Below are 26,032 nucleotides of genomic sequence, written 5' to 3' on the forward strand. Positions count from 1 at the left end.
GGTAGGATCTCTATGCAGTCATTCATTCCACAAATATGTCCTGAGTATCTACTCTCTGCACCTGTGCTCTGCATCCGTGTCTGTTGCAGAGGTGCTGTGGTGTCAGGGAGACCAAGCCTCTAAATCCAGTCCTCAATTGCCTGTTTTAGAGACTAATGCTTTACTTTACCCAGCCCCACACCCCCCAAATTACAAAAGTGACGGGTCTCAGAGTATTTCATGTGACCTGGATGCAGCATAAACAGGACGTGAGGGACAGAGCCCATTCTAGAAGTGGAGATGGAGTGCAGGACACGCTGGGTCTCTTTCAGCTAATGATAACCTCTGTTCAGGATTTCCCATTTTGTGGTTTCTTGGTACCAAAACTTGCCTAGTGATGAGAGGGGAGATTGAGAGGGCATCAAGAGAGACTTTTGTCCCGTCTTCGGAGTAAACATAATGTAGCCTATCCGGGTTGTAGTACACCTTACTTATCCAGAGGTTACCTACGCAGCTAACTCAGCTCTCTTAAACAAGCAGTAAGCTGGAAGGAGGGGACACAAACAAACCTTCAGAGTCATAAAATCAATGGCCTGAAGTTCACAGGTGAGGGCAGGGCCGGGGAAGAAAGGAAACACCAGCCACTCCCAACATAAGCCTGCTTGCCCACGGCTCTACTTTTTCTCGTCTCCTAAGCTAGGCCTGTGCAAGCCCCCAGGAATCCCCAGCTAAGGTCCCCCAAACCAGATGGGAATGTTTCCAAACACAACATTTGGAAAAGCACAAAGGTATGGAAAGGATGAGTCCAGATTTCTTATATGAGCTTAAGTGTTTCCTAGAGACTGACTGGCCAGTGCAACTAATGCGATGGCTTCAACTCCATGTGGGCAGCTTCTCGTCAAAGGCCTTCCTGCTTTTCTGACTTAAAAAAAATTTTAAAGTAATGTATGCACCTGGGGGGAAAAGTCAAACAATATGAAAGGTAGCATAGAGGTATGCCTGCACCATTTTACATTCCTACCAGCCATGTAAGGGGATTGCAATTTCTCCCCATCCTTGCCAACACTGGTTACTCTCTTTTATTGATTATAGTCATCCTCGTAGGTGTGAAGCTCATTGTAGTTTTGCATTTCCCTGATAAACTGATGATGTTAAGTATCATTTCTTGTGCTTATTGGTCATTTGGATATCTTCTCTGGAGTGTCTATCAGATCCTTTGCCTATTTTTAAATTGGGTTATTTATATTTTATTATTGAGTTGTAAAAATTCTTCATATATTCCAGATACAAGTTATTAGATAAATAATTTGCAAATATTTCCCGCCACTCTAGGTGTTATCTTTTCAATTTCTTGATGCTATCCTTTGAAGCACAGAAGTTTTTAATATTGATGAAGTCTTATTGATCTCTTTTTCGTCAGTTATGCTTTTGGTGTCATATCTAATTTTAATCAAAGGTCACAAAGATTTGCCTTATGGTTTTCTTCTAAGAGTTTTATAGTTTTGGCTTTCACATTTAAGCCTTTAATCCATTTCGAGTTAATTTTTGTATATGGTGTATTAGGGATCCAACTTCATTCTTTTGTATGTGACAAATCCGATCATCCCAGCACCATTTGTTGAAAGGTCTGTTCTTGTTCCAGTGAATGATCTTGGTAGATAATTGTTTAAAATTTAATATTTATAACAGAGAAATTATTTACTTGGTTTCAAAGTTAAATCTACAAAACAAAGAAATAGAACATCAATATCTGTAACCTCCTCTTTTCCTCTTTTAACTCCCTCCTTCCTCCTATAGCAAACGTTTTTACTTTTTAATTTTGTAGGACTCTGACCCAACTCTAATAACGTAGTGGTCTTATTTTCAGCCCACAGTAGAATACTGAAGAATTTAAAAAGCGTATCTTTCTGAGGCCAATTAGAGTGTGGATATATTAACTAGAGAAAAAGGTTTGTTAAAACTGATAGAATAAAAGATGATAAAAATTTCAGGAGCAAAAGAACATTAGACAGGGAGAGTCATTGAAGAACGAGGTCAATACGACAGTGGAGCATGATACATTTTAGAGAATTCAGTTTAAAAATGGCTAAATTTGGGGGGCAAGGTGGGCACTTAGAGAGGTACGTTTCTGCCTTTTGAAAAATTCCCTCCTGTGGAGCACCTTTTCCAGATAATATCAAGTAAATTAGTGTAAGGGGCCACTTCTAATTTTCTCTGCACCTGCTCACCCCTTTTCCTTCTTCCTTGTACCTCTTTGCCCGTTAGTTCCTGCTGCCTCTGTCTCCTGCAGAACCCTGGGGCATGGGTCCACTCCCCCGTGAGTCCACACTTGATACCTACAGAGTGAAAGGTGTGGATTCCCCCTGAGCCCACCAGAGTTGTAGCTCTGAAGTGAGTCTCTCTGCAGGTGGAATCCTCCCAAGAAGCCAACGCGGAGGTGATGAGAGAGATGACCAGGAAGCTGTACAGCCAGTACGAAGAAAGCCTGCACGAAGAGCAGCAGAGGCACAGTGCCGAGAAAGAGGCGCTCCTGGTGTGTATGTCCTACCTGCTGATGGGGTAGCAGAGAGTTTGGGGTGCGTTATTGTTGGTGAGCTTTACGTGGTAGGGTTTGTGCTCAGAGGGGAGTTCGTGGGCTCTAACGTGGGTGACGGGTCAAGGAATTTATTATTTGCCGATTCACTGCTCTCCCTTCTCCCTCCCTTCCTTTACTCACCACCTTCCCTGCTTGGAATAGTCCTCAATCCCCCCTTTCTCTAGCTGGTCTGACCGTTTGCCAGCATCCGAGCAGATCCTGGGCTTACCTGCAGCCACGCCCTTTCTCACTCCATTTGCTCTTCCTTGCCCGTCCTTGATCCTACCTACGCTCCCTGAGAGCCCCGAAGATGCCAGCATCTCCACGAATGAAGTCTTTCCCACTCACACACCTGCAAGTGTCCTCTGTCCTTGGGAAACCCACACTTTCTCTGCTCTTTGCCATGGAATTCTCTTGTCCGTGTTATTGGAGCTGGGCTGTATGTCTCACATCTTGGCTTCTCTAGAAGAGCATAAATTCCTTGAAGGCAGGGACTCCATTCTGCCTTATCTTGTGTCCTCACCGGCTTAATACATGTGCTGATTGATTGCCTGAGTCGGCGCTTTGCAATATGGGAGAAAGATCTGGGCATTCTGCCTTCAATTCCAGATCCAGCCCTAATTCCGTTTAGGTTGTGTGACACTCTGAGCACCTAGTCAGGGGATAAATAACACTTGTAGGCTCTTTTTAGACATAAAGACTCAAGGGGAAAAAAAGGAGAAAAAATAAGTAGGCCCATTAAAAAGCCATGCAGGCTTCCCTGGTGGCGCAGTGGTTAAGAATCCGCCTGCTAATGCAGGGGACACGGGTTCGATCCCTGGTCCGGGAAGATCCCACATGCCACGGAGCAAATAAGCCCGTGCGCCACAACTACTGAGCCTGTGCTCTAGAGCCCGCGAGCCACAACTACTGAGCCCACGTGCCACAACTACTGAAGCCCACGCGCCTAGAGCCTGTGCTCCGCAACAAGAGAAGCCACTGCAATGAGAAGCCTGCGCACCGCAACGAAGAGTAGCCCCCGCTCGCCGCAACCAGAGAAAGCCCGCACACAGCAACGAAGATCCAATGCAGCCAAAAATAAAAAAAATTAAAAATTAAAAAAAAGCCATGCAATGTGTCTTTATTCATGGGTGAGAACCAGAATCCTGGAACTTGAGTTCATGATCTGTGAGACACTTCTAGGCCCCCAGGTCATGCTTTTAAAGAGACATGATGATTTAGCCAGGCCTGAGCTGTTTGGACCCTGATTGGTAGCTACTCCATGCTCTGCTGAGGAGAGTACATTTCTTTTGCAGGAAGAAACCAATAGTTTTCTGAAAGCCATTGAAGAAGCCAATAAAAAGATGCAAGTGGCAGAGACCAGCCTAGAGGAGAAGGACCAGAGGATCGGGGAGCTGGACAGGCTGATTGAGCGCATGGAGAAGGTAACACAGCTTGGGGCCCGGGGCCCCTCGCCCAGCCTCCCTTGCGGTGCAGCAGGTCCCCTGCAGGCCTGCCCCAAAGTATGAGAAGCCCTCATCCCTGCAATTTGTGACTTGAAAAAAACAAAGAGAAAACTGTAAAAGAAAGTATAAGGAAGTCCCACAAAGTTCTAATTTTTCCCATGGTGAAAATTTTGATGCTTCAAAAAACATTACGTATCAAATTATTCACAGAAACTAATATTTTAGCAGCCCTGCTTTGCTGGGGCCCCAAGCATGAACTTAGATTACTTGTTGAGCAGGCAAGCCCTATTTCGACGTTACAGCGACACCCCAAGCCCTGCCTGGGTCTGAAGGGTTGGCTTTTCTCTGACACTCCGTGTCGGAGTGGGGGACACTGCCTTTCTCTGTGCGTTTGGGGGGAGGCCTGCAGAAGGCAGGAGCTCTGCCCGGATAATGAGCCAGTCTAGAGAAAGGGAAGAGGGAGCCTGGAAATGAGGCAGGAAGTGGAGAAACGGGAAGGAGGGGTGGGAGAGAGGAAAGAGAAAAAAGAAGAGAGAGAAAGGGCGGTGACCTTTAGCAGGTGATGGCTCGCTGCGGGGGGGAGGGGGGTAGTTGAAGGCTAGAGCTGTGGCTGCTTCCTGGAAAGTGGGGCTCTAGTGGCATGAGTTTGCAGAACAGCACTGACCGCCCAAGACCTGACCCATCAGCATCCCCGTAACTCACTCACGCTGGATGCTGAGAATCCCCAGGCTGACGATGGAGGGAGGGGGAGTGACAGTGTGAGCAGGGTCAACAGCTGGGCTCCCGGGTGATTCTGAGAAGAGGGCTGACCCGTGGTGTCTGCGGCATGATCCCCTCCACCGTCCCCTGACAAGGGAGGCGTAACCAGCTTGGGAACAGCCTTAAATGCAATACTGTGGAGCCTCGGGGCTGGTGGGGGGCTCCTGTTTTGGGTAACATCTTTTTTGGGGAGGGACTTGAGCAAATAGAGGGTCAGTTACAATTTCGCCTCCACCCTCTGGGAAAGCAGAATCCCATGCGGTATTGAAGAGCGGGTATGGTTAGGGGTAACGTCAGCATTGGCTGGAGGTGGCAGTCGTGACGATTGGGCAACGAGGGCATTTTCTAGAACGTGGGTGATCTATCTCCCACATCACCGCTCTCCGACAACAGCAGACGGCGCTGGTTAAAGCATATACTCGCGCTGGGTGACAGATTGTCCTGCAGCAAACAGAAGCCAGGTGAGCGGGCAGCACGGGGAGGTGTACAGAGAGACTGTCCGTGTGCTGGTTAAGAATATGGGTTTTAGGATCAGACAGACCTAGGGTTTGAGTCTTGCTTCTCTTTCTCGTTGTGGGCGGTTACTTGACTTTTCCAAATTCAGTTTCCTCTTCTGTAAAATGCTGACGATAGTCATTCTTACTCGTAGGCCTTCTGTGAGGAGAACACGAGAAAAATCCGTGCCAAATGCTCAGCGCGGTGCCTGGCGTACATAAAGTCGGGGCTCACAAATGTGTGGCTCTGATTTTTATGTTGTTACTTGCATAAATGTCTGCCCCTGGTGTCAGCTTCTTTTCCAGCTGGACCTGTTCTGTAGCTGAGTTTCTTTGTACCCTTGCGATTCTGAAAGTTCCCAGCTTTTTCCCACTGATGTCCACGTGGAGCCCGGGTCAGGGCCATATGGCTGGGGGGCCAGGGTGGTGTCGGTAAGGCCGGCCGGCCCTGCCAGCATTTGTGTGACACAAAATGTTCCCCACGTCCTCTTTGCTTTCTCTTTAGTGATTGAAAATCTATTGTCCTTCCTCTTAATCTTTCCCATTTAAGCTAGCGAAATGCTTGCTTTATTTAGCTAAGATTAGATTACCCATTTACTATTTTTCCCCCTTCAGGGATAAATCTGGGACAGCAGGAACCGTGCCAAATCTCTGTCACACAGGATGTGAACAGCATGCCCACAGAGTTTGTATTCCTGTTCTCACCTATTTTTGGATTTTTCTCGAGGACAAACCATGTGCTTTTGAATGGCTTCTGTGCTATATCCCTTAGTTTACTGTTCTCAGCATTGTGTGCCAAACCCCTTTTTTTCCTGATCAGTAGAAGTCCTGTAAGGAATGTGTTCTATCAGAGACCCTTCTGCAGAATAGATAATATTCTATGCCTTGATCACAGTGGTGGTTTCACCAGCTAATGTGTATACAAATGTACTGATTGTGCAATACTCACTTAAGATTTGTTGTACCTCAGTTTAGAAAAAAATCAAATTTTAAAGTGTGCTGTAAGTTAGGCCTTGCCCTACCTTAAGACAGCTTTTTGGGGAGTCTGAGGGAAGGCTCGCTTGTTAAAGAGTCATCATTATTATTTCAGGGCTAATGTAAACTTCCAGCCAGTGGCAGAACCCGTGGGGACAGTAAGAATGTGCATTCGCTGTAGAGATTTAAAAGCAGTAATAAAACCCCACTGAAAAGTCGGTCTTCCTTCATTATTCTAAGTACATCGATGATAACACACCCTTCCTCCCGTGGTGGACTGCTCCCCACTCTGATCTATGGTCTGCCACTGCTTACAGCTTCAGAAGTTGAGGGGGCTAAAGTTTCAAGGATCTGCTTTAAATATTTGGTGGAAAAGACGTTTGGAATGTGTATAAGTAGCCAGAGCTTGTTGGGGAGAACTTCTGAGGTTAAAGATGAGGCACGGCCATACTTAGAGAAGGACCTAAAGTAGAATAGTCTCCTCCCAATTAATGAGCAGGATTTGATAAACTTCATTGTAAGGAAATTTATTATACTCTCATCTGTAACATTTCTAGGGCAATTTTGGTTGTGACGGGCACTACATTTTTATTAATATTTTCCACTTTGTTCAAAGAAATATGTCCAGATTTTATATTACTTTAAAAAAAAATTTAGTTATTTGTTTGTTTGGCTGCGTTGGGTCTTAGTTGCGGCACGCGGGATATTCATTGCGGTGTGCGGGATCTTTCGTTGCGGGGCACCGGCTTCTCTCTAGTTGTGGCGCGTGGGCAGTAGAGCACGCGGGCTTAGTTGCCCCGTGGCATGTGGGATTTTAGTTCGCCGACCAGGGATCGAACCTGCGTCCCCTGCGTTGGAAGGCGGATTCTTAACCTCTGGACCACCAGGGAAGTCCCTTGTATTACTTATTTTAGGTAAACTTCTAAATTTATATATATATATACACACACACACAGCAAAGTGTACAAATCTTAAGTGCATAGCTTGATACATGAATTGGTTTCCTATTGAAACTCTAACAGTTTACCACAGTTAGAGGCTTAAAGCATCATGGATTTATCATTTTTAGTTCTGGAGGTCAGAAGTCCTAAAATCAAGGTGTTGGCAGGGCTGGCTTCCTCTTGGGAGCTCTAGAGGAGAATCCATCTCCTAGCCTTTGTTCCCTTCTAGAGACTGACTATATTCCTTGGCTCATGGCCCCATCCTCCAGCTTCAAAGCCAGCATTGTAGCATCTCCCAGCCTTTGTCTGTTTCTGACTCTAACCCTACTTCTTCCTTCCAATACGAGCCCAACTAGATAATCCAGGATAATCTCCCCATTTTCAAGACCATAACTTAATCACGGCTGCAAAGTTCCTTTATCCACGGAAGGCAACATATTCACAAATTTCAGAGATTAGGACGTGGACACCGTTGGGGGACTCTTATTCTGATTTTCACAATGTAGTTTTACAAGTGAACACACCCGTGTACACACCATCCCAGTTCATTTATAGGATATTACAGAAGTCCAGACCCTCTTGATGATTCAGAAAATAATCCCAAGAAATTTGTAGTATCACAGGCCACTGATTTAGAGTATTGATTAACATTATTTAGAACCATAAATTTTCACAAGACATCTGAGCCTGGGCTGATGAAATGCTTTTAAAAAAATAAATCTTGAATGGCTTTATCCAGCATATTTGTCTCTGACTCATAAATACATCTATAAATACGCACCAGTAAATTTGACATTTTGAGCTTTGTTTGGACCCTGGCAAGTGGGTGTATAAAACCCATGGGTGTCACATAGACTTGAATTCACTAGTGCTGGAGTTGCTTGCTGTACATTCTCCAGCCAACTTGGGATCCATCGATTAAATATTAGTGTCTGTCTGTTTTAGGAACGCCATCAACTTCAACTCCAGCTCCTGGAGCATGAAACAGAAATGTCAACGGAAATTACCAATTCTGACAAAGAAAGGTAAGATGTAATGCCCTTTGTCTTGTAATGGATTTAGATGGTGGACGCGCTGTGTTTTTTTGGGCTCACTTGGTCCTTGCGTTGTCATTCGTTTGGTCGTCACCCATTGCAGACTGATACATGCAAAACATTGGACTGGGAGCTTCCAACGTGGAGCTTCCAGCCACATCTTACAACCCAGGGCTGGTTGTTAGTGCAGTGGAACACGTCAAAGCCTGTCACAAGTGCCAGAGTTCAGTCTATAAATGTTCTCCATAACCTTGAGCTCCACAGGATGCACCTTGTTGATGAGAAAACTCAAGAGTGACTAATACCATTGCCATGGAAACTAATTTTACAATGTCTTTGTTTCCAAACATTCCTCAATGAAACCTTGCCTTGTCCTCTGGCTATGAGTGTATAAAGCCCTGCATGGGAAATGCAGGAGCAGTCCACGGCCTCTTCTGGAAACCAGAAGGCAGCGAGGCCACGCACGGCCCTCTAGTGAAGGAAAACAAGGTTGGGATGCTTTGAGCATTTGAGCAAGTTACTTAACAACCCTGAGATTCTTTGCTTCTCTGTAAAATGGGAATTCTTTTTTCAAGTGGGGAGAGTTGTAATGATGCGAAGAGTGCCCATCTCACTGGGGTATTATTGTGAGGGAACTGCTGGGTGTACTGCCTGCCACATAGTATGTGCTGAAAAAATACCTGTTCTCCTTCCTCTTATGCAACTTCAGAGTTTGCAGAGTTATAGGGATCTTTCCTAGTCTTTAACATAGTGCTGAGGAGGGACCTGGCAGAGATGGGAAGTGGTAAGCAGACCACCAGACCCTTCGTCCGTGCTCCGGTCCAGTGGCCCCAAAGGACTGTAGAGTCCATCTGCTGGTTCCTTTGGTTTATTTGAACCAAGTAAAGTCTGAGGATAATTTGTGCTTTTTTTTTTTTTTTAAAGTATGAAATGTATTATGAGGTGGTCTGCTCTGTTTTGATGGAGAGAGGGTCTTCCAGCCTATTTCCCATTTTCTCAAAATAAATGATATATGGAACAATTGTAATTCCTGACTTTCCAGGACTCTGCCACTTGATTTCAGATATTTTGTTGTGTTGCTAGATTCTCCTCCTTCTCTGTTTTCCTGATCGTGGTAATTACTGGATGTTCCAATGCTGTATTAACCCAAAAAGAAAAAGCCTCTCATATCTGTAAGTGGTGGAAAAAAATTCTCTCTCAGCCCCTGGAAAGTATAGTAACTGTCCTTATACAGGGTAAAACTTGCAAGTGGGAACTTGAAAAATGGTCCTATCTTCCTTCTACGGTGGGGTGGTCGACTGGTAGTTAATAAACTAGGATACACACAAAGTAGGAAGAGTGCGTCTTGTTCTGGGCAATATTCCCTTCAAGCGGTGACTCTGGGCGCTGCTCTTGCTGCTTTGCTTGAGGATTCACTTGCGCTTTCTTCTATTTGTGTTAGGTATCAGCGGCTGGAGGAGGCGTCAGCCAGCCTCCGGGAGCGGATCCGACACCTAGATGACATGGTGCATTGCCAGCAGAAGAAAGTCAAGCAGATGGTTGAGGAGGTAAGCACTTGTGAAAGGTCTTGGGCCCGGGATTGCTTCCTGTGGTGGGGACACTTCAGCCCTAGAGCCAGATACGACTCTCAGCTCCCTCTTCTGTGGCTCACGGTGAACTAGCTCAGGCCACTGCCATCTTGGCCCAGAGGAGAAGGTCCTCATATGTCCCCTGTGGACTGGTGATGATCCCTCTAAAAGAGGGCCGTCCCCAGATGAAAGGGTTACGTTACAGTTAAGAAAGCTGGAAGGTGCAGTTCATAAGCTCACTCACCTACACAGGACAGCAGTACCCTTTATGGGTGCCTGCAGCTCAGGGACCAAAGGGTGTGACAAGAACAGTTCACTTCGGCTCAGGTCTCTGCACCCCGGGACCTGCCTGCCTCTCGCCCCCTGCTCCTGCTTTTGTCCTTTCTCCACGTCTGGTGTGTCTCTGTCATTCCCTTTCCCTGTCTGTCCCTTTTTCTTCGTTTTTTTCTCTTTTCTACTATCCTTTTTCTCCTTAACTGTCTCTGTAACATGAAAGCAAGTTTTAGGCTTACTGTATGCTGGACATAGTTTGCTATCCTGTTTTTCTAAACCAAAAAAACAGGTAAGTTGGACTTTTATATTTCTCTAAGAGGAAGAAAGTTTCTTTTAACTTGTGTCACTGTACCTGTCTCTCTCGTGCTGATGCTTCACAGGAGAAAGTCCATGCTGTGTACAGCTAATCACATATTAGTGCATTTTTCTTGCTCGATTAAACAATCAGATGGAAATAAGAACAGTTAGCACCAACAAGGTGATAAGGATTCCCTAGGGACTAATTCTCTCACTTGCAAAGAAAAGGTTTCCATTTAATTAAACATTTGGTTGGCAGTGGAAAAACTGGAAAAAAAAATTTTACATTAAGCACAACTCTGAAAATTTATCTGTTAATGTGTTATTAAAATTGAAAGTATATCTACCTCTAATAAATAATTTACACATACGGTAGACAAATGGAAGGTTAAACGTATATCTTTTTTATTAATCCCTAAAATGTTGGAGCTATGAGTGGGGTTAAGGTCAGGGAATCGTGAGGATGGGGAGGGACACCGTTTTTTATTGTGTGTAGGATAAACGTACACATGAGATAAAATCTGCTCCCAAACGAGAAACCCAGTCACGTAGTGTGATTGGCCTGTGTGTCAGTCTCAGGGCTCAGTAGAATAAGAGAATGGGGAACAAAGGCTCAGATGAGGAAACCCAGCATGCACTTTCACAGTTCCTTGGCACTGCCAGGCAGGAGCAGTGCCAGCAACAGGGATGGGTAGGTCTTGCCGCATATCAGCACTGAGTAGATGTCAGGAGTATGTTTCCCAAGGAAAAGCATTGCTTTGTCACATTTAGCATCTCCGGAACCATGGCTGTTAGATCATAGCTTTTCTGCTTCTGAACTTCACACACATGAAGTCTGGGGCAAGGCTGTCCCTCATTTCCCCGTGGGGCTCCTTGGCTGTGGTACACTCCATTTCTCCCGCCTCACCGCAGGGTGCTGTCTGCATTGTTTCCCTGTCGAATATTAGAGAACCGGTGAACAAAACCTCATATGCGTTGGCTTCTGATTGAGTTATCATCTGTAAGGGTTTAATGATTAGTCTTTTTTTTTTTTTTTTAAACATCTTTATTGGAGTATAATTGCTTTACAATGGTGTGTTAGCTTCTGCTTTATAACAAAGTGGATCAGTTATACATATACATATGTTCCCATATCTCTTCCCTCTTGCATCTCCCTCCCTCCCACCCTCCCCATCCCACCCCTCTAGGTGGTCACAAAGCACCGAGCTGATCTCCCTGTGCTATGCGGCTGCTTCCCACTAGCTATCTATTTTACATTTGGTAGTGTATATATGTCCATGACACTCTCTCACCCTGTCACATCTCACCCCTCCCCCTCCCTATATCCTCAAGTCCATTCTCTAGTAGGTCTGTGTCTTTATTCCCGTCTTGCCACTAGGTTCTTCATGGCCTTTTTTTTTTTTTTTTTCCTTAGATTCCATATATATGTGTTAGCATACTGTATTTTTCTCTTTCTGACTTACTTCACTCTGTATGACAGACTCTTAACTCCATCCACCTCATTACAAATACCTCCATTTCATTTCTTTTTATGGCTGAGTAATATTCCGTTGTATATATGTGCCACATCTTCTTTATCCATTCATCCGATGATGGACACTTAGGTTGCTTCCATGTCCTGGCTATTGTAAATAGAGCTGCAATGAACATTTTGGTACATGACTCTTTTTGAATTATGGTTTTCTCAGGGTATATGCCCAGTAGTGGGATTGCTGGGTCGTATGGCAGTTCTATTTTTAGTTTTTTAAGGAACCTCCATACTGTTCTCCATAGTGGCTGTATCAATTTACATTCCCACCAACAGTGCAAGAGTGTTCCCTTTTCTCCACACCCTCTCCAGCATTTATTGTTTCTAGATTTTTTGATGATGGCCATTCTGACCGGTGTGAGATGATACCTCGTTGTAGTTTTGATTTGCATTTCTCTAATGATTAATGATGTTGAGCATTCTTTCATGTGTCTGTTGGCAATCTGTACATCTTCTTTGGAGAAATGTCTATTTAGGTCTTCTGCCCATTTTTGGATTGGGGGTCTTTTTTAAAAGACATTTTCAAGTAGTTTAGAATTCTGTTTTCTAAGTGACTTCCGGACTCTAATAGACATACCAATTTGAAAGGAGTAGGGGAATATTTATATATGAAAATAGGGAAGCATATAAAGATCACTGTCCAAGCCTTGCTTTACTACCTGTGATTTAATATCTCCCAAAGAGAGCTTCTCTAAGTGCTGATGATGTGGTCTGAAAGACCCAGCCATGGGAATGAAATCACAGGCTGAAATTTAGGATGGCACTGTCAGAATGAGCACCACCTAGGGGCCAGCTGGGTTTCAACACTTAGAGACAGAGGAAGAGAGCTTTAATTCTAAATTTAAACTAAAAACTACTTAAATCAGGTGGTAAGAATTAATGTATTTTTCCAGTACACTGTATTAACTCATACAACAAAAGGATGGTTTAAAATTTCAATTGCTATAGCCATTTATGTGAATACTTTTTTTAAAAGTTAGAAACATGGAAAAGGGACAAATGAGCACATTGAGATGTTCAGGATCAGGCTGGAAAGGAGTTGAGAACTGTAGTAATCCAGGGAATGACTGAAGGACTTGGGCAAGAGATGGGCAAGGGGAGACGTGACAGGTGAATTCACATCTTAGAAAACGGTCATGGAGAAGAGGGAATATATTTTTGTTTGTGTTGCAATGCAAAGCCAGGCTGGAGCCACTGGGTGGCAAATTTCAGCTTTCTGTTCAACATAAAGGAAACATTTCTAGTATTGGCTGTCCTGGGAAGTATATTTAGCCTTTAATCACGGGTGCATTTTATGAGGAGAGAAGTCGGGATAGAAGCTCCTTGTATAAAGAATTCTCTGTTGTTTACTAGGCTGTGCCTGTTGTTAGGATCTCAGCCTTTTCATTGCTTTGCATAATGAGTGAAAGCAGCAAAGACATATTAAATTGGTTCAAGTCATTTGGACCAAATTTTGAAAAATCCAGACAACTGAATTAGTCATGTGTGGCATCTTGAACTCTGACTTGAGAAGTGTCTTTCTATCTGTGAACTCCAGCCACCCAGATATTGAGACAAATTCGACCCGGAAATAGAGGCAACCTTTACGTGTCACCAATGTTAGGGACAGTTTTCCTTCCCTCACATGAAGTCTGAAAGCTTGTCCCTGTGATGGCTTCACACTCACCAGGGGTAGGAATCCAGTCCCCATCCATTGTTGCTGTCATCTGAATCACAGTGTCTGTGAATGAAGTTAGTTTATTAAAATGATGGGCTTCTTTTTTTAGCTCAAAACATCCAGGTATTATTACTGAGGTTCTTGGAATCCTTAAATGTTAAGCAGTATATTTACTTCCACCTCACTGGAGTGTAATTTCTAATAATAATAATAATAATGATAATGATAATATTAATGATATAATAATAATGACGATATATTGAATAAAAATTAACCAGCGTAGGTGTTGCAGTCCTTAGCTCAATAATGACTTTTCATTGTGTGGGACAGTATATTTCAGTAGGGATTTGTGCATGTAAGAAGGGGGCAGGATGGGCGCTTTTGAAATGAAGGATTATATATCTTATGGGGTCAAGTTCATTGAGAAAAGATACAAAGCGTCTTGCGTGAAGTGTGGGAGCACATACCCCCACTTGGCTAGATCTTTGTACCAAATTAAGTCTCCTTTTGTGGTGTTAGACAGGGATTGGTCATCTCCCTCCCATCACTAGTTCTTCTGACTGGTTCTGGATCTGACACAAAACACACACACACACACAAACACACACACAAGCCCAAATATGCCCCTGTTAGACTTTCAAGGGTTTGCCAGAAAATACAGAGGGCCTGAAAAAGATAGCATTCATGAGGAAACTCACTCATCCATCCATTTACCAGTTACCCACCGGCATTTTCTCTGTGCTGGGGCTGGGTACCCAGTGGGGAGCGGGGCAGGTGTGGTCCTGCCCTCACGGATCTTACCACCTGGTGTTAGCTGAGTTCCAGTCATCCTTGCCCTTGGGCTTCATTCTTCTGTTGACAAGCCGTGTTGGGACTAGGTCCTTTGTCTCGAATCCGGCTGAGTTCTTTAGCTTGCCGTTAAAGGAACCAGGAGATCGGGGGAGGAGCACGAGGCTGGGAGGAACCTGCAGCCAGAGCAGTAAACACCTGACACATCTTCAAACATCTTCAGTCAACAGGACGTTGACACCTCTTTACGTGCTCTCCTCAACGCCCAGTCCCCCGCCAACCAAAGCAGCTTTCTGCCCAGGGGAAAATTATCTGGAGGAAAGCAATTTTAAAAATTTAAATTCTCTCCATGCCAAGAATCTTCCCTTTTAAATGGATCGGCCATTTGTTAGCCCACAATTTATTTTAAAAGTCTTGTGTGGTGTGCTGACATGTACAATGCAAAAGTACATTTTTGCCAAATACCCTGTGTTTAGAGGATTCAGAGTGATCTCCATCACTGATAATTAGGCACATGGGGGCAGGGGAAAGGAGCTGTGGCACCAAGCCCACAACGCTAACCTGCTCAATTGAACTGTTTCCAGATCATGTCCCACGAGCTCTTCTCCAGATTTAGTCTCTGGCTCTTTGGAAGATGACAAAATGGTAGCTTGCTCTAGGTTGGAAGCAGTTGCTTTTATCGTTCGTGGTTCGAAGAACACTTGTACTCTCTCTGCTGGGAAGAGGTGGCATGTGTGTGTGATGAGCTGATGAACAAAACACGCAGGACATGACATTGAAGAGAAAATGTGGCCACGTAGAGCTCCTATTTGTGGAAACACCCACCTTCTGTAACTTCAACTTCTACAGCCTGACACTGCAGAGTCGAGAGAACTCAAAGATCCATAGAGTATTTCTAGAAACGTGGGTTCCTAGACATCAAGGAGGGCACTGTGATGAAAACAGTACTAAAAAATAATTTAGAAAGTGCCAGGTGGAGGCTGGTCTTGGATGATGAAGCCTTATTTATGGAAAAGCTGCCAAGGACACCTGCCAAGGAGATGGGAAGCGGGCTCGAAGAACTCCAGTGCCCCAGGAGGAAGTGCTCCCCACCTGATCACACCCCAGAAAATACAGAATAAGCCAAGTGTCTCTGTAGTTTGATTATATTTGTATGTAGGAGGTGGCCCTGAGGATGTCCTTTCTGAATGAAGATCAACAGCACTAATCAACTTAGCACTCTTCTTGTTTAAGAAACATTTGGTTTGCTTCTATCACCATGCATAGACAGTTCAACTCACTTCATGAAAAGGAGAAGTATATCTGATGAAAAGAAAAATGGAGACTTCCCTGGTGGTGCAGTGGTTAAGAAACCGCCTGCCAATGCAGGGGACACGGGTTCGAGCCCTGGTCTGGGAAGAGCCCACATGCTGCGGAGCAGCTAAGCCCGTGTGCCACAACTACTGAGCCTGCGCTCTAGAGCCCGTGAGCCACAACTACTGAGCCCACGTGCCACAACTACTGAGCCCACGTGCCTAGAGCCCGTGCTCCACAACAAGAGAAGCCACCACAATGAGAAGCCCACGCACCGCAATGAAGAGTAGCCCCCGCTCGCCGCAACTAGAGAAAAGCCTGCGTGCAGTAAAATAAATAAATAAATAAATTTTAAAAAATGTATTTGGCTGAAATACATTGAAGTGAAATATACTTCATGCATGCTTTATTTTCATAGAGGTCTTCGTGAGACAGCCACAGGCCCTGGTATCTCATCAAAACTGAACGGTGTTGCTGAGAATTGTAGTAGCAGCAGTGGTAGTAATAGTCAGTGGGTGGTATTAGCCTACTAATAATGAAGTGAGTTCATTAAGGGGGTGGGTGTCACTTAGACGTTGGGTAGTTTTCCGCTCCATCCTCTTCTCCGTGGCAAAGTGGGCAGGTAAATACTTTCTTGTCAGTAGTTGTGTTTGGTCTTTAATTTAGATGCTTCTGCCCAGCTGAAGCAAGTAGGCAGTGATGGGAAAGGAAGCAGAGGAATAACTTCCCACATGCGTATGAACCGTTGATGCAGTTTACCTCCACCGGGTTCTGTTTGAATGTAGATTCCCAGATACTCTTGCTGGGTTTCCAGACTTCCCCTAGGGAGCTTTGAGTCAGATCTGAGAACCGCTAATCTAGATGTCACTCTAGTGTAGGGCTACACTGTTTCTAGGGATACCTTTACTGCCATCATGTTTTTCAGTCTGTGGTGGAAAAGTTACTGGCATTTGTTCTAGTGAGTAGACTCACTACCCAGCTTCAAAAATTGAAGTAATATCAGACAAGGGGATGTAATGATTTCTAGAGGACGCGAGGCACCCACTTGGGCCTCTCTCCCAGGATTGTGTGCTCTCCCCCCTGCCCTTGGAGTTCCTTCTCTCTTTTGGGGCACAGATAGTACCCTGAGGCCCGGTAGCCTTATGTTCTGGGGCAGAGAGTGAGTGAGGTGCCGAGGCTGTCTGCAGGACCGTGAGAGTGCCTCCCAAATGCTGTGCCCTAGACGACCCCTGCACTCCCCCTAGGCCTGATGCTGGGTCCTGGGCTAATCGGGGATCTCCTTAGATCCGGGTCCCCTGCCTGAGAGGACCTCCCTCCACCTGCTCCTCCCTGCCTTTGCCCGTGTCCCTAAATTCACCCCTTCCTGCCAGAACTGTGATATGGTATGAACTTGACTTACTGCGTCAAACATGAGTTAGGTGCTCAAACCCTGCCCCACACTCACCCCGCACCACCACCCCATCCCCATCCCCGACCCCTAACTGGATCCTAAGCCTTGGGCTCTTAGTAAGGCTGTGATTTTGTCTCAGGGCCACTCACACCCCCACCCAAAGGAGATGCTACTCAAAAGTTGAGGCCAAATTTATTTATAGTAATCGAAAATGTTACAGTTTCCAATTCTGGTGTTTAACACTGTATTAGCCACTTTTTAATTTTAAAATCTCAGCTGCTTTATCTAAAGCATGAAGTTTTTAGAAGGTAATCAGAAAGCTCACATGGGTGTAAACCTTCCTTTTTGTATGCATTATAGAAGTATTGCAGGTTCATTGTGTGACATGTACTGATTAATGTATTCACGATTCAAATTGTCCTTTCAAGGGAGAAGTTCTTTTCTTTGCAAATGTCATTGAACCCACTTTCTGTTTGTTGAAATTGTTTCTAATTGGCTCTGAAATGTTTCTCAGACCTGTGTGCTCACGTTCTGCCCATAGTAGTTTGTGTGCCTGTGCTCCTCATCCAAGTAACTCCCAGCTAGTGGATGTTTCTCATGTTGCAAGGTGTGCATCATGTATTGTAGGTGTGCATCTACACCTCCCATCCCACATTAACCCTCTGTGGGAGGTATTATTAGCACCATTTTTTAGTACTGGAAACTGAGACTTAGGAGTCTTAAAAAATAAGTAGCTAGTGGTCTCTCCACAAGTGATGACGGTGCTAGGTCCACACCCAGATTTTTGACTCCAAAGCCAGCCTTGTTCTTTGCTTCTTATTTTTTATAATTGGAAAAAAAATTTAAATATAGAAACTTATAGAGAATGATAAAAAATAAAACCCATGTATTCTCTTCTGGAATTGACAGATGTTAACATTTTGGCGTATTTCACATTTTTTCTAAATAAAACATTACAAAGAAGTTCTCATTTTACTCCTCCCAGTTTGGATCTTTTTTCTTCTTACCCTCCACCCCATCCTGCCCTAACACCTCCTTCGGAGGCAATTTGGCCTCTTTCCAGACCATGTTTCTATGCTTTTACTACACATACATGTATTTATTGTTGGTATATAGCTTGGTTTCTGTGTTCAAAAAAGTATGTAAACTTTTATTTGTAATATATAAATAAATTTTATTGTATTTATTTTGCAACTTACTCTTTTCCCCAATTTTGTTTTTGGAGTTGTTACAGATAGATAGGAATTATTCATTTTGATGGCCGTCTAATATTCCATTAGATGAATGTATTGTAATGTACCCTATTGATAGACATTTACCTTGTTTCCAAGTTTTTATTCTTTTGCAAACAATGCCACACATGTGTCTGTGCTTATCTAGGGAATATACTCAGAGGAGGAATCGCCAGGGCCTGGGGTTGGCACAGTTTCTCCTCTGCTAGGTATTTCCCTATTGCTATCCAAAGTGTACGTAGACTTCCACACGTCACGTATGAGGGCAGATTTCTCCACATCCTTATCACCTCTTGGCGCTGTTGGACTATAATTTTAGCCAGTTGTGAAATAGTATCTCTTTGTCTTAGTTTTAACTTGCATCAGCCTGGTGACTGCTCATTAGAACTGGGGAGACTGAGCATAAACTTCTCACCAGTCAGGCTCCCATTCTTATGAACTGGTTGGTCATATCTTTTGTTCATTTTTCTGTTTGGTTGTTTTTCTTTTTTTCCCTGCTGATTTTTAGGAACTCTGTATACTGCCAATATTAGTCGTTTGTCAAAAAATATTTGAATGCCGTTATCTTCTCCTCGTCAGTCATTTTCGTTTGTTTGTTTATGGTGTTTTGTATAATATACACGTTTTAAATTTTGGTAGAAAGTTATCAATCTTTCTGTGCTGTGTTGTGTGTCTTGTTTGTTTGTCATAAGTTTTAGAGTTTTGTTTTTCATCTTTAGGTCTGTAATTACACCCCTCCCCCACATTCTTCCCACCGTTCTCTTCCTTACTCTGTTTTTCTCCATAGCACTTATCATCTTGTAATATATCCTACACTTATCTGTTTTGTTTATTTGTGTGTTGTCTGTTTCCCTCCACTAGAATGTAAGCTCCCTGAGGGCAGTGACTTTTGTCTGTTTTGTTCATGGCTATATCCCTAACACTTGGAATAGGCACGGGCATATAGCAGGTGCTCAATAAATATTTGTTGAACAAATAAAGAATAATCCATATGGAATTTCTTTCTTGTGTATATAGTATGAATAGAGCTGTTACCCTTTTTTTCCCCCTCATGGAAAGCTGGTTTCTCTAACACCATTTATTGGATAGTCCATCCTTCCCCCACTGATTTTTTTCATTCAACCTTTATCAAGCTGGAGTTGTTTCCCTTGTGCCACTGTCTTTATATATTTCTGTTCCCCTGCCTCTGTGCTGAAGTCTGCAGGAAAGCCAGTCCTTGCACACACAAGTGGGAGTGGGGGTGATGAAGAGCTAGGTTCCACTTACGGAGAGCTTTTCTCTGATGGGTCAATCAGTAAACATTTAAGAAGCAACTTTTATGAACCAAATGTAAAAATGGACCTGAGTCCTCAAAGCCCTCAAAGGACTTTCTGGTTGACATTAAAACTCTTTATAACTCAAGACAGTATATAAGGGTTAAGCAGGACAACTGGCTGTGTGCTGGGAACACACAAGCTGGAGAACATAGTGGTTAAGTTTGTAGGCTTCAAGTAAATTAAATCTGACTTTGTATCCTGCATCTGCTCCTGACTGGGCTTTGTATCTTGAGCAACTTATTGATCTTCTCCAACATTTAGTTTCCTTATCAAAAAAATAGGAATGATGATAATAGTACCTGCTTCAGGGGTTGTTGATTGACTGAAAGAATGTACACTATGGGTGTAGCTCAGTGCCTGTAAATGTTCAGTAATTCTAGTGTGCGTGGAGTCTTTAGGGAGGAGGTGTAATTTGACTGGGTCTTGCAGCATGGGTTAGATTTTTCTAGGCAGGGATTGAGTAGGTGGAAAAGGACGTGCCAGACAAGATACAGAATAAATAAAAAACAAAAGCATGGAAGCCAGAAAGTATAGGGTGAGTTCAGGGAGCATTATTCTAGTCTGACTGGATTGTAGGAGGGAGTAATGATGAAGAGACTGGAAATGTAGGTTGGGCCTAATTGCTGTGGATTACCAGCAACAAGCCAAGAAAATGTCCTTTATTACTAAGCTCCTAATTCCTTTATGGCTTCCCATTGCCTGATCAGATCTGAGCCTCAGAGGCATGTCTCTGGCAGGGCGTGCTTGGCGAACAGGAGAGGAGAGGGGCAGGGAGGGCAGCTAGGGGGCTCCCAGGAGAGTCCTGGTCAGTACAGGTGAGGGTCCATGTTCCAGGGCACCTGAACTTTAGGAACATATTGTGTGTGTGTGTGTGTGTGTGTGTGTGTGTGTAATTAAAGCCTCCTTTATTTTTTTGTTTTGTTTTGTCTTAAAATTGACAAGACTAGTATAAGCATCTTAAAAAAATTTTTTTTTATTGGCATATAGTTGATTTACAAAGTTGTGTTAGTTTCAGGTGTACAGCAAAATGAATCAGTTATACATATACATATATCCACTCTTTTTTAGATTCTTTTCCCATATAGGTCATTACAGAGTATTGAGTAGAGTTCCCTGTGCTATACAGTACGTCCTTATTAGTTATCTGCTTTATATATAGTAATGTGTATATGTCAATAGGAACATTTATTTAAACTACCATTTTTTTTTAGCATTAGCTTTGTGCCAGGTGTGGAGCTGGGTGCTTCCATATATACATGCCTACCTCATAAATACTGCGGGTTGGGTTCCAGGCCACCACAATAAAGCAAATATTGCAGTAAAGTGAATCACATGAACTTTTTGGTTTCCCAGTGCATACAGAAGTTATACTGCAGTCTGTTAAGTGTGCAATAGCATTATGTATAAAAAGACAATGTGACAACTAATTAAAAATACTTTATTGCTGAAAAATGATCACTAATCATCATCTGAACCTTCAGTGAGTTGTAATCTTTTTGCTGGTGGAGGATTTAAAATATTGCAAGAATTACCAGAGTGTGACACAGAGATACAAAGCGAGCAAATGCTGTTGGAAAAGTGGTGCCGACAGACTTGCTCAATGCAGGGTTGCCACAGACCTTCAATTTGTGAAAAATGCGACGTGTAAAGCACCATAAAGCAAAGTGCAGTAAAATGAGTTATGCCTGTACCTCCTCTAATTGTTTAGCCTGAAACAGTTCTCTCCCTGGATATTCCTGTTCAGTGTATGGTCTTCTGACCCTGATACTGTACCCATCCAGGGAAGCGCAGGGATAGAGAAGCTTAGAGGACCCTCTTTCCCACTTCTCCATCCCACCTTCCAATAAGGTCACAGAGGAGGACAGAATAGCCTGAAGACTTAGGGCTCCAGCAAATCCTTTGTTAAAGAAGGTATCACCTGCCAGTATTCTTCCCAGCCTTGCCTAATTTCTAGGCAGCATTGCCGCGATAGGTTGTCGTCATAGGGAAGATAGAGGCCAACCTCTGGCCATCAGGCTGGTGTGAACGGAAGAGCCCGGGCCTTGTCATCAAAGAGAAGTGGGTTTAGATCTCAGCCCTGCCAGCATCGAGCTCTAGGGTGACCACCTGTCCTGGTTTGCCTGCGAATGAGAAGGTTCCTGACTCATGACACTAGAACCTAGAAAGTTCCGGGCAAGCTGGAACGAGCTGGTTACCTCTTTAGCCCTGTGGTCTGAACCTTTCCCTCACCCCGTCGGCAGACGGCAGGTGCATCCTATTTCTGGGTAGATGGGGGGACCTAACATCATTCTACCTGCTCCCTTATTGCGCTAATGTGTGTGTTTCTTTCTCCATTTACTGCCTCACTGGGATGTTGATTCCCTGAAAGTGGAGACCAGGTCTTCCTGGCTCACTGCGGTGCTCCCGCAATCTAGCACTGGGCCCGATGCAGAGGGGATCCCAGCTGACTGTTAAGGAATGAACAGACAATGAAACTCTAGGAACCCCAGTTCCCTCGTCTATGGGGATAACGACTCTTAGGGTTGTTTCTGAGAATAATGAGCTAAGCCAGCAAAAGCCCTGGTACTCGGTACACCCGTTTTTCTTCCTTCCCAGTGAATGCACATAGATTGGAACGCCAGTTTATCCATCCTGCCCTGATGTTTATATAGCCCAGTCATGTTCAGGCACCCAGGGTGCCATTTCTTCTTAAACAGAAGTTGGGTTATCTTTAATATACGATAGAAGTCAAACTGCATTAGATTATTTTACCTCAGAAGCCAGTTTCAACTGATCCTTTTGAATAGTATAGTTCTATTATTATATATTACTTCAAACTTAATAGAAAAAAATTGATTAAAATGTGTGCCCTGTTCATATCTGGCCTGGCTGAATGCCACAAGACACATTAATTGAAAATGAATTTCTACAAACCCAATCAAGCATCATGAAGATGAAAAATGTACCTTTTCCCCTCCGTTCCTTCATTGATTTTTCATTTTCCCCACTCAGAGCTTCATTTAGCAATTTTTCAGTTTCGTTTTGTTGTGGCCTTAATTCATTCCCTTCACTCCCCCCCAAAATGAGATAATGTACCATTTTCCTTGTCCTTTTTAAACTGTTCTTTCATGCTGCATTAGTGCAGGGCAGATCCTGATCTTGTCATATATCCCCGTGCTTTATTATTTTTTAGGAAAAGAGGGTAACCTTATTTTTAAAATTCTTACCATGGTGGTTTTTATCAAAGGGAATGCACTTTAAAAATACATAACTATGAAATTACAGTGTTAACAACACTTCTAAAATGAATTAAGAGAAACTGCAGCAAAAATAAAAAACCTTTTCAGAGGAAGAGTATTAGATATCAATTATTCTCATTTTTCAGGGTGAGGTATTTGGGGATTAAACACGAGTCCTGTTTTGTTGAGGGAAATGGAGAAAGCTATTTGCCAGATCACAAGAGGTTGAATTGAAAACAAGGCTGGGTCAGGACAAGAGGGAGCAAAGGGAGGTGACTAAAACCCCAGGTGAGTTCTAGAAGGTTCTTGCCTGTCTTGTGCCAACCGTGCCCCAGTCTGTTCGCCAAGTCCCTGGATCTCTAGGGGTTTTGATAACAATAATGGGGATCTTCAAGCTATTTTCCTGTCAAATTTTCAAATAATCGAACAGCATACTTTTCCCATGAAAAATTGAGAAGGGCTCACATTCAAGTATCCTATTGCTTTACTTTGACCTAGAATTCAGAACCCTGGTTATCTCATTTTGATTAGAAGCTTTGATTGGCAATTAGCCATCTTTGGTATGTTTTCAATGGGAAAATGAATTGTTTCTTTATCAATGCAGTTTAAAGTAGAAAGTGTTTTTAAATGAGGGCCCATTAGAATGAGTAACAAAGTGGGGTGTTGGTGATAGAAGTTTGGAAACCTTATTAATGTGTTGAGTTTCATGACAGGCACGTATACATACACCCTGATTTTGAATAAAAGTACCTGTGCACTTTAATTGGTATTCTTAAAATTAGAATGAAAACAAAATAAAACAGATTTCAAAGAAAACGAACAATAATATCATAAACTTAGACAGTTTGGATCTAAAAAATTGAATTCCCTTTTCCTTACAAGATTTTAAACAATTTAATTCAATGTGATCATCAGTTTTAACATATCTTCTAATATCATGCCGTTTCATTGTGTCTCCTGTTTTACATAAGGCATTTTCAGATACATGTGTATCATCATTTGCCAGCTGGTAAGAGAAAACACCCCAAAGCACAATTTCTTAAAAAAAAACCATATCAAGTGCTATCTAGTATTTAATACTTATTTGCTGCTGTATTTCTTATATTCATTTATTTCTCTCCACATCCCCAACCTCAATATTGAGTTATGTTTCATGAGTCTTGCACAATTGGGTACTATTCACATCCTTCTAATTATAGGGCTGTATCACATTCTGACATCTAACATGAAATGACCCTACATGTCTGTCACCAATGGAAAAAAATTCCAGGAAGCTGAAAAGCCTTGCAACCTCCTGGGTTGCTGTGATTCCATAACAGGACCTTACTAAATTTTTGTACAATTTCATTTTGGTCTGGTTGACATACAAGGTCTTTTTGAAAGAAATTGGGAGGGATCCTTTCACTATAGGAATCTGTTTCCAAAGAAGTTTATAAAAATGTGTGGATTGATAGGGGTGATTTCACCTCCTAAGAGGACTGCTCTTTCATATAAGATAACTGATGCACTAAACATCTGTTCCATGTGGGTTTGCTGTCTGATGCAAGGGAAAGATGTAAACAAAGGGTGGTAGTGGCAATGATGAGTTCTACTAGGGGTTTGCTCGAAGGGCTGAAATGGAACAGAGGAGAGAGACACAAAGCCAGCCTGGAGGACTTGGGAAGAGCTGGCCTGGGAGGCGACTGTTGAGTACTTCCTGACAGCAGATTTCCTGGTGGGAAAAGGAATGGAGGGTGGGAGGGCATGCCTGGTGAAGGGACCAGCCTGTGCAGAGGCCTGGCAGCAGGACCATTGTATGTCCACAGCACGCTGAGAGTATGGAGTGGCTTCTAAGTAGGGTTCATTGTGGGACAGAGCAGGCATGAAATGAAACTGGGGAGATAAATTGGGACCACAGCAGAAGTGCCTCATGTCCACGCTAGGGAGTTGGAACATTAGAAGCTTGGGAGGGTTGTTTTGTTTTGTTTTGTTTGTACTTTTTTCTTTTATTGAAGTATAGTTGATTTACAATGTTGTGTTAGGTTCAGGTGTACAGCAAAGTGATTTGGTTATATATAATCGATTCTTTTCCATTATAGGTTATTACAAGATATTGAGTAGAGTTCCCTGTGCTATACAGTAGGTCCTTGTTGGTTATCTCTTTTATATATAGTAGTGTGTATATATGACTCCCGAACTCCTAATTTATCCGCCCCCCCACCCCAGAAGCTTGGGAGGGTTTTTAAGTAAGAGGGTGATATATGCAGCATCTCTGGGGTAGAGCCTAGAAGTAGATGACTCCATCCAGGTGACTCCAGTGTGTGGGTCTGGTTAAGAGGGATTGCTTAGCTCGAACCATCTGTGCAGGTAACTCAAATGTGGCTGATGTGAAGAAAAGCCGGTTCCAGTTTTAAGAAAGCAGATGACCCCCCCCCCCGCCACCGCCCACCTTAAATATCAATCTGGCCTGTAGTCTTAGAAACCTAGCATCCTGCATTATCAGTTAGGCTGCAAGACATATACACAGTTTGAATTACAAAAAAAAAACATGCTAATGAAGACAAAATTAGACATCAGTTCAATGAGTTAACATCAGTTAAAAGGTTCTAGATTTTACCAAGATGGGTTTCTTCCCTTTGTTCTATAAGGAGGTTTACTGTTTGATATTTAAATTTAACTGTTGCAACAAGATTACATTCTTGGGTTAACTAAAACAGAAGCACTCATTTTCCAGACCTCATCTAATTTCTCATTTCTTTTTTTTTTTTTTTTTTAAATTTTATTTATTTATTTTATTTATGGCTGTGTTGGGTCTTCGTTTCTGTGCGAGGGCTTTCTCTAGTTGTGGCAAGCGGGGGCCACTCTTCATCGCGGTGCGCGGTCCTCTCACTGTCGCAGCCTCTCCTGTCGCAGAGCACAGGCTCCAGACGCGCAGGCTCAGTAATTGTGGCTCACGGGCCCAGCTGCTCTGCGGCATGTGGGATCTTCCCAGACCAGGGCTCGAACCCGTGTCCCCTGCATTGGCAGGCAGATTCTCAACCACTGCGCTACCAGGGAAGCCCTAATTTCTCATTTCTTAATGCCTTGACTTGAGCCTGGTAACTTGGGTCATTTACCACCACCTGGTGACAGCTAGATTTAAATGCAGATTCTTGAAGTGTACATAAACCTCTCGAAGGTCAAATTTACAAACTTACATGAGTTAAGAAGTGAGAGCAAAGATGCCAAATGGATTTTACTTGCATACCGGCTGCACAGTTCCCTGGATTTTGGGTGCCCCCGATTTTGGG

At 43.4% G+C, this 26,032-nt stretch overlaps 1 protein-coding gene and 1 long non-coding RNA gene across 8 annotated transcripts in view; one reads left to right on the top strand and one right to left on the bottom strand.

Annotated features, from left to right (window-relative positions):
* The window catches only part of MYZAP (myocardial zonula adherens protein), a 98,004-nt gene that overhangs the window by 36,699 nt on the left and 35,273 nt on the right, over positions 1–26,032 (top strand). For 5 of the 6 annotated variants that reach the window (XR_011075116.1, XM_068552353.1, XM_068552362.1 and 2 more), the window contains exons 7-10: positions 2,387–2,512; positions 3,850–3,978; positions 8,114–8,193; positions 9,644–9,749. Coding sequence is in view for 5 of the 6 variants with exons in the window: in XM_068552353.1 (XP_068408454.1) it covers positions 2,387–2,512; positions 3,850–3,978; positions 8,114–8,193; positions 9,644–9,749 (441 nt within the window). In the remaining variant the exon portion in view is untranslated. Of the gene's footprint in view, positions 1–2,386; positions 2,513–3,849; positions 3,979–8,113; positions 8,194–9,643; positions 9,750–14,898; positions 14,953–26,032 lie in introns of those variants that run through there. The other variant, XM_068552397.1, reaches the window with a different exon arrangement.
* Positions 10,783–14,970, bottom strand: LOC137770048 (uncharacterized). 2 transcript variants are annotated; one of them, XR_011075120.1, is made up of 5 exons: positions 14,876–14,970; positions 14,327–14,490; positions 13,535–13,588; positions 11,853–11,962; positions 10,783–11,273 (listed from the first exon to the last, which is right to left on the bottom strand). It is a non-coding gene; the product is annotated as an uncharacterized lncRNA (long non-coding RNA). The 2 variants fall into 2 exon arrangements; XR_011075121.1 differs by lacking the exon at positions 11,853–11,962.

This window comes from Eschrichtius robustus, chromosome 1, assembly GCF_028021215.1.
Source record: "Eschrichtius robustus isolate mEscRob2 chromosome 1, mEscRob2.pri, whole genome shotgun sequence".
Lineage (NCBI taxonomy): Eukaryota > Metazoa > Chordata > Mammalia > Artiodactyla > Eschrichtiidae > Eschrichtius > Eschrichtius robustus.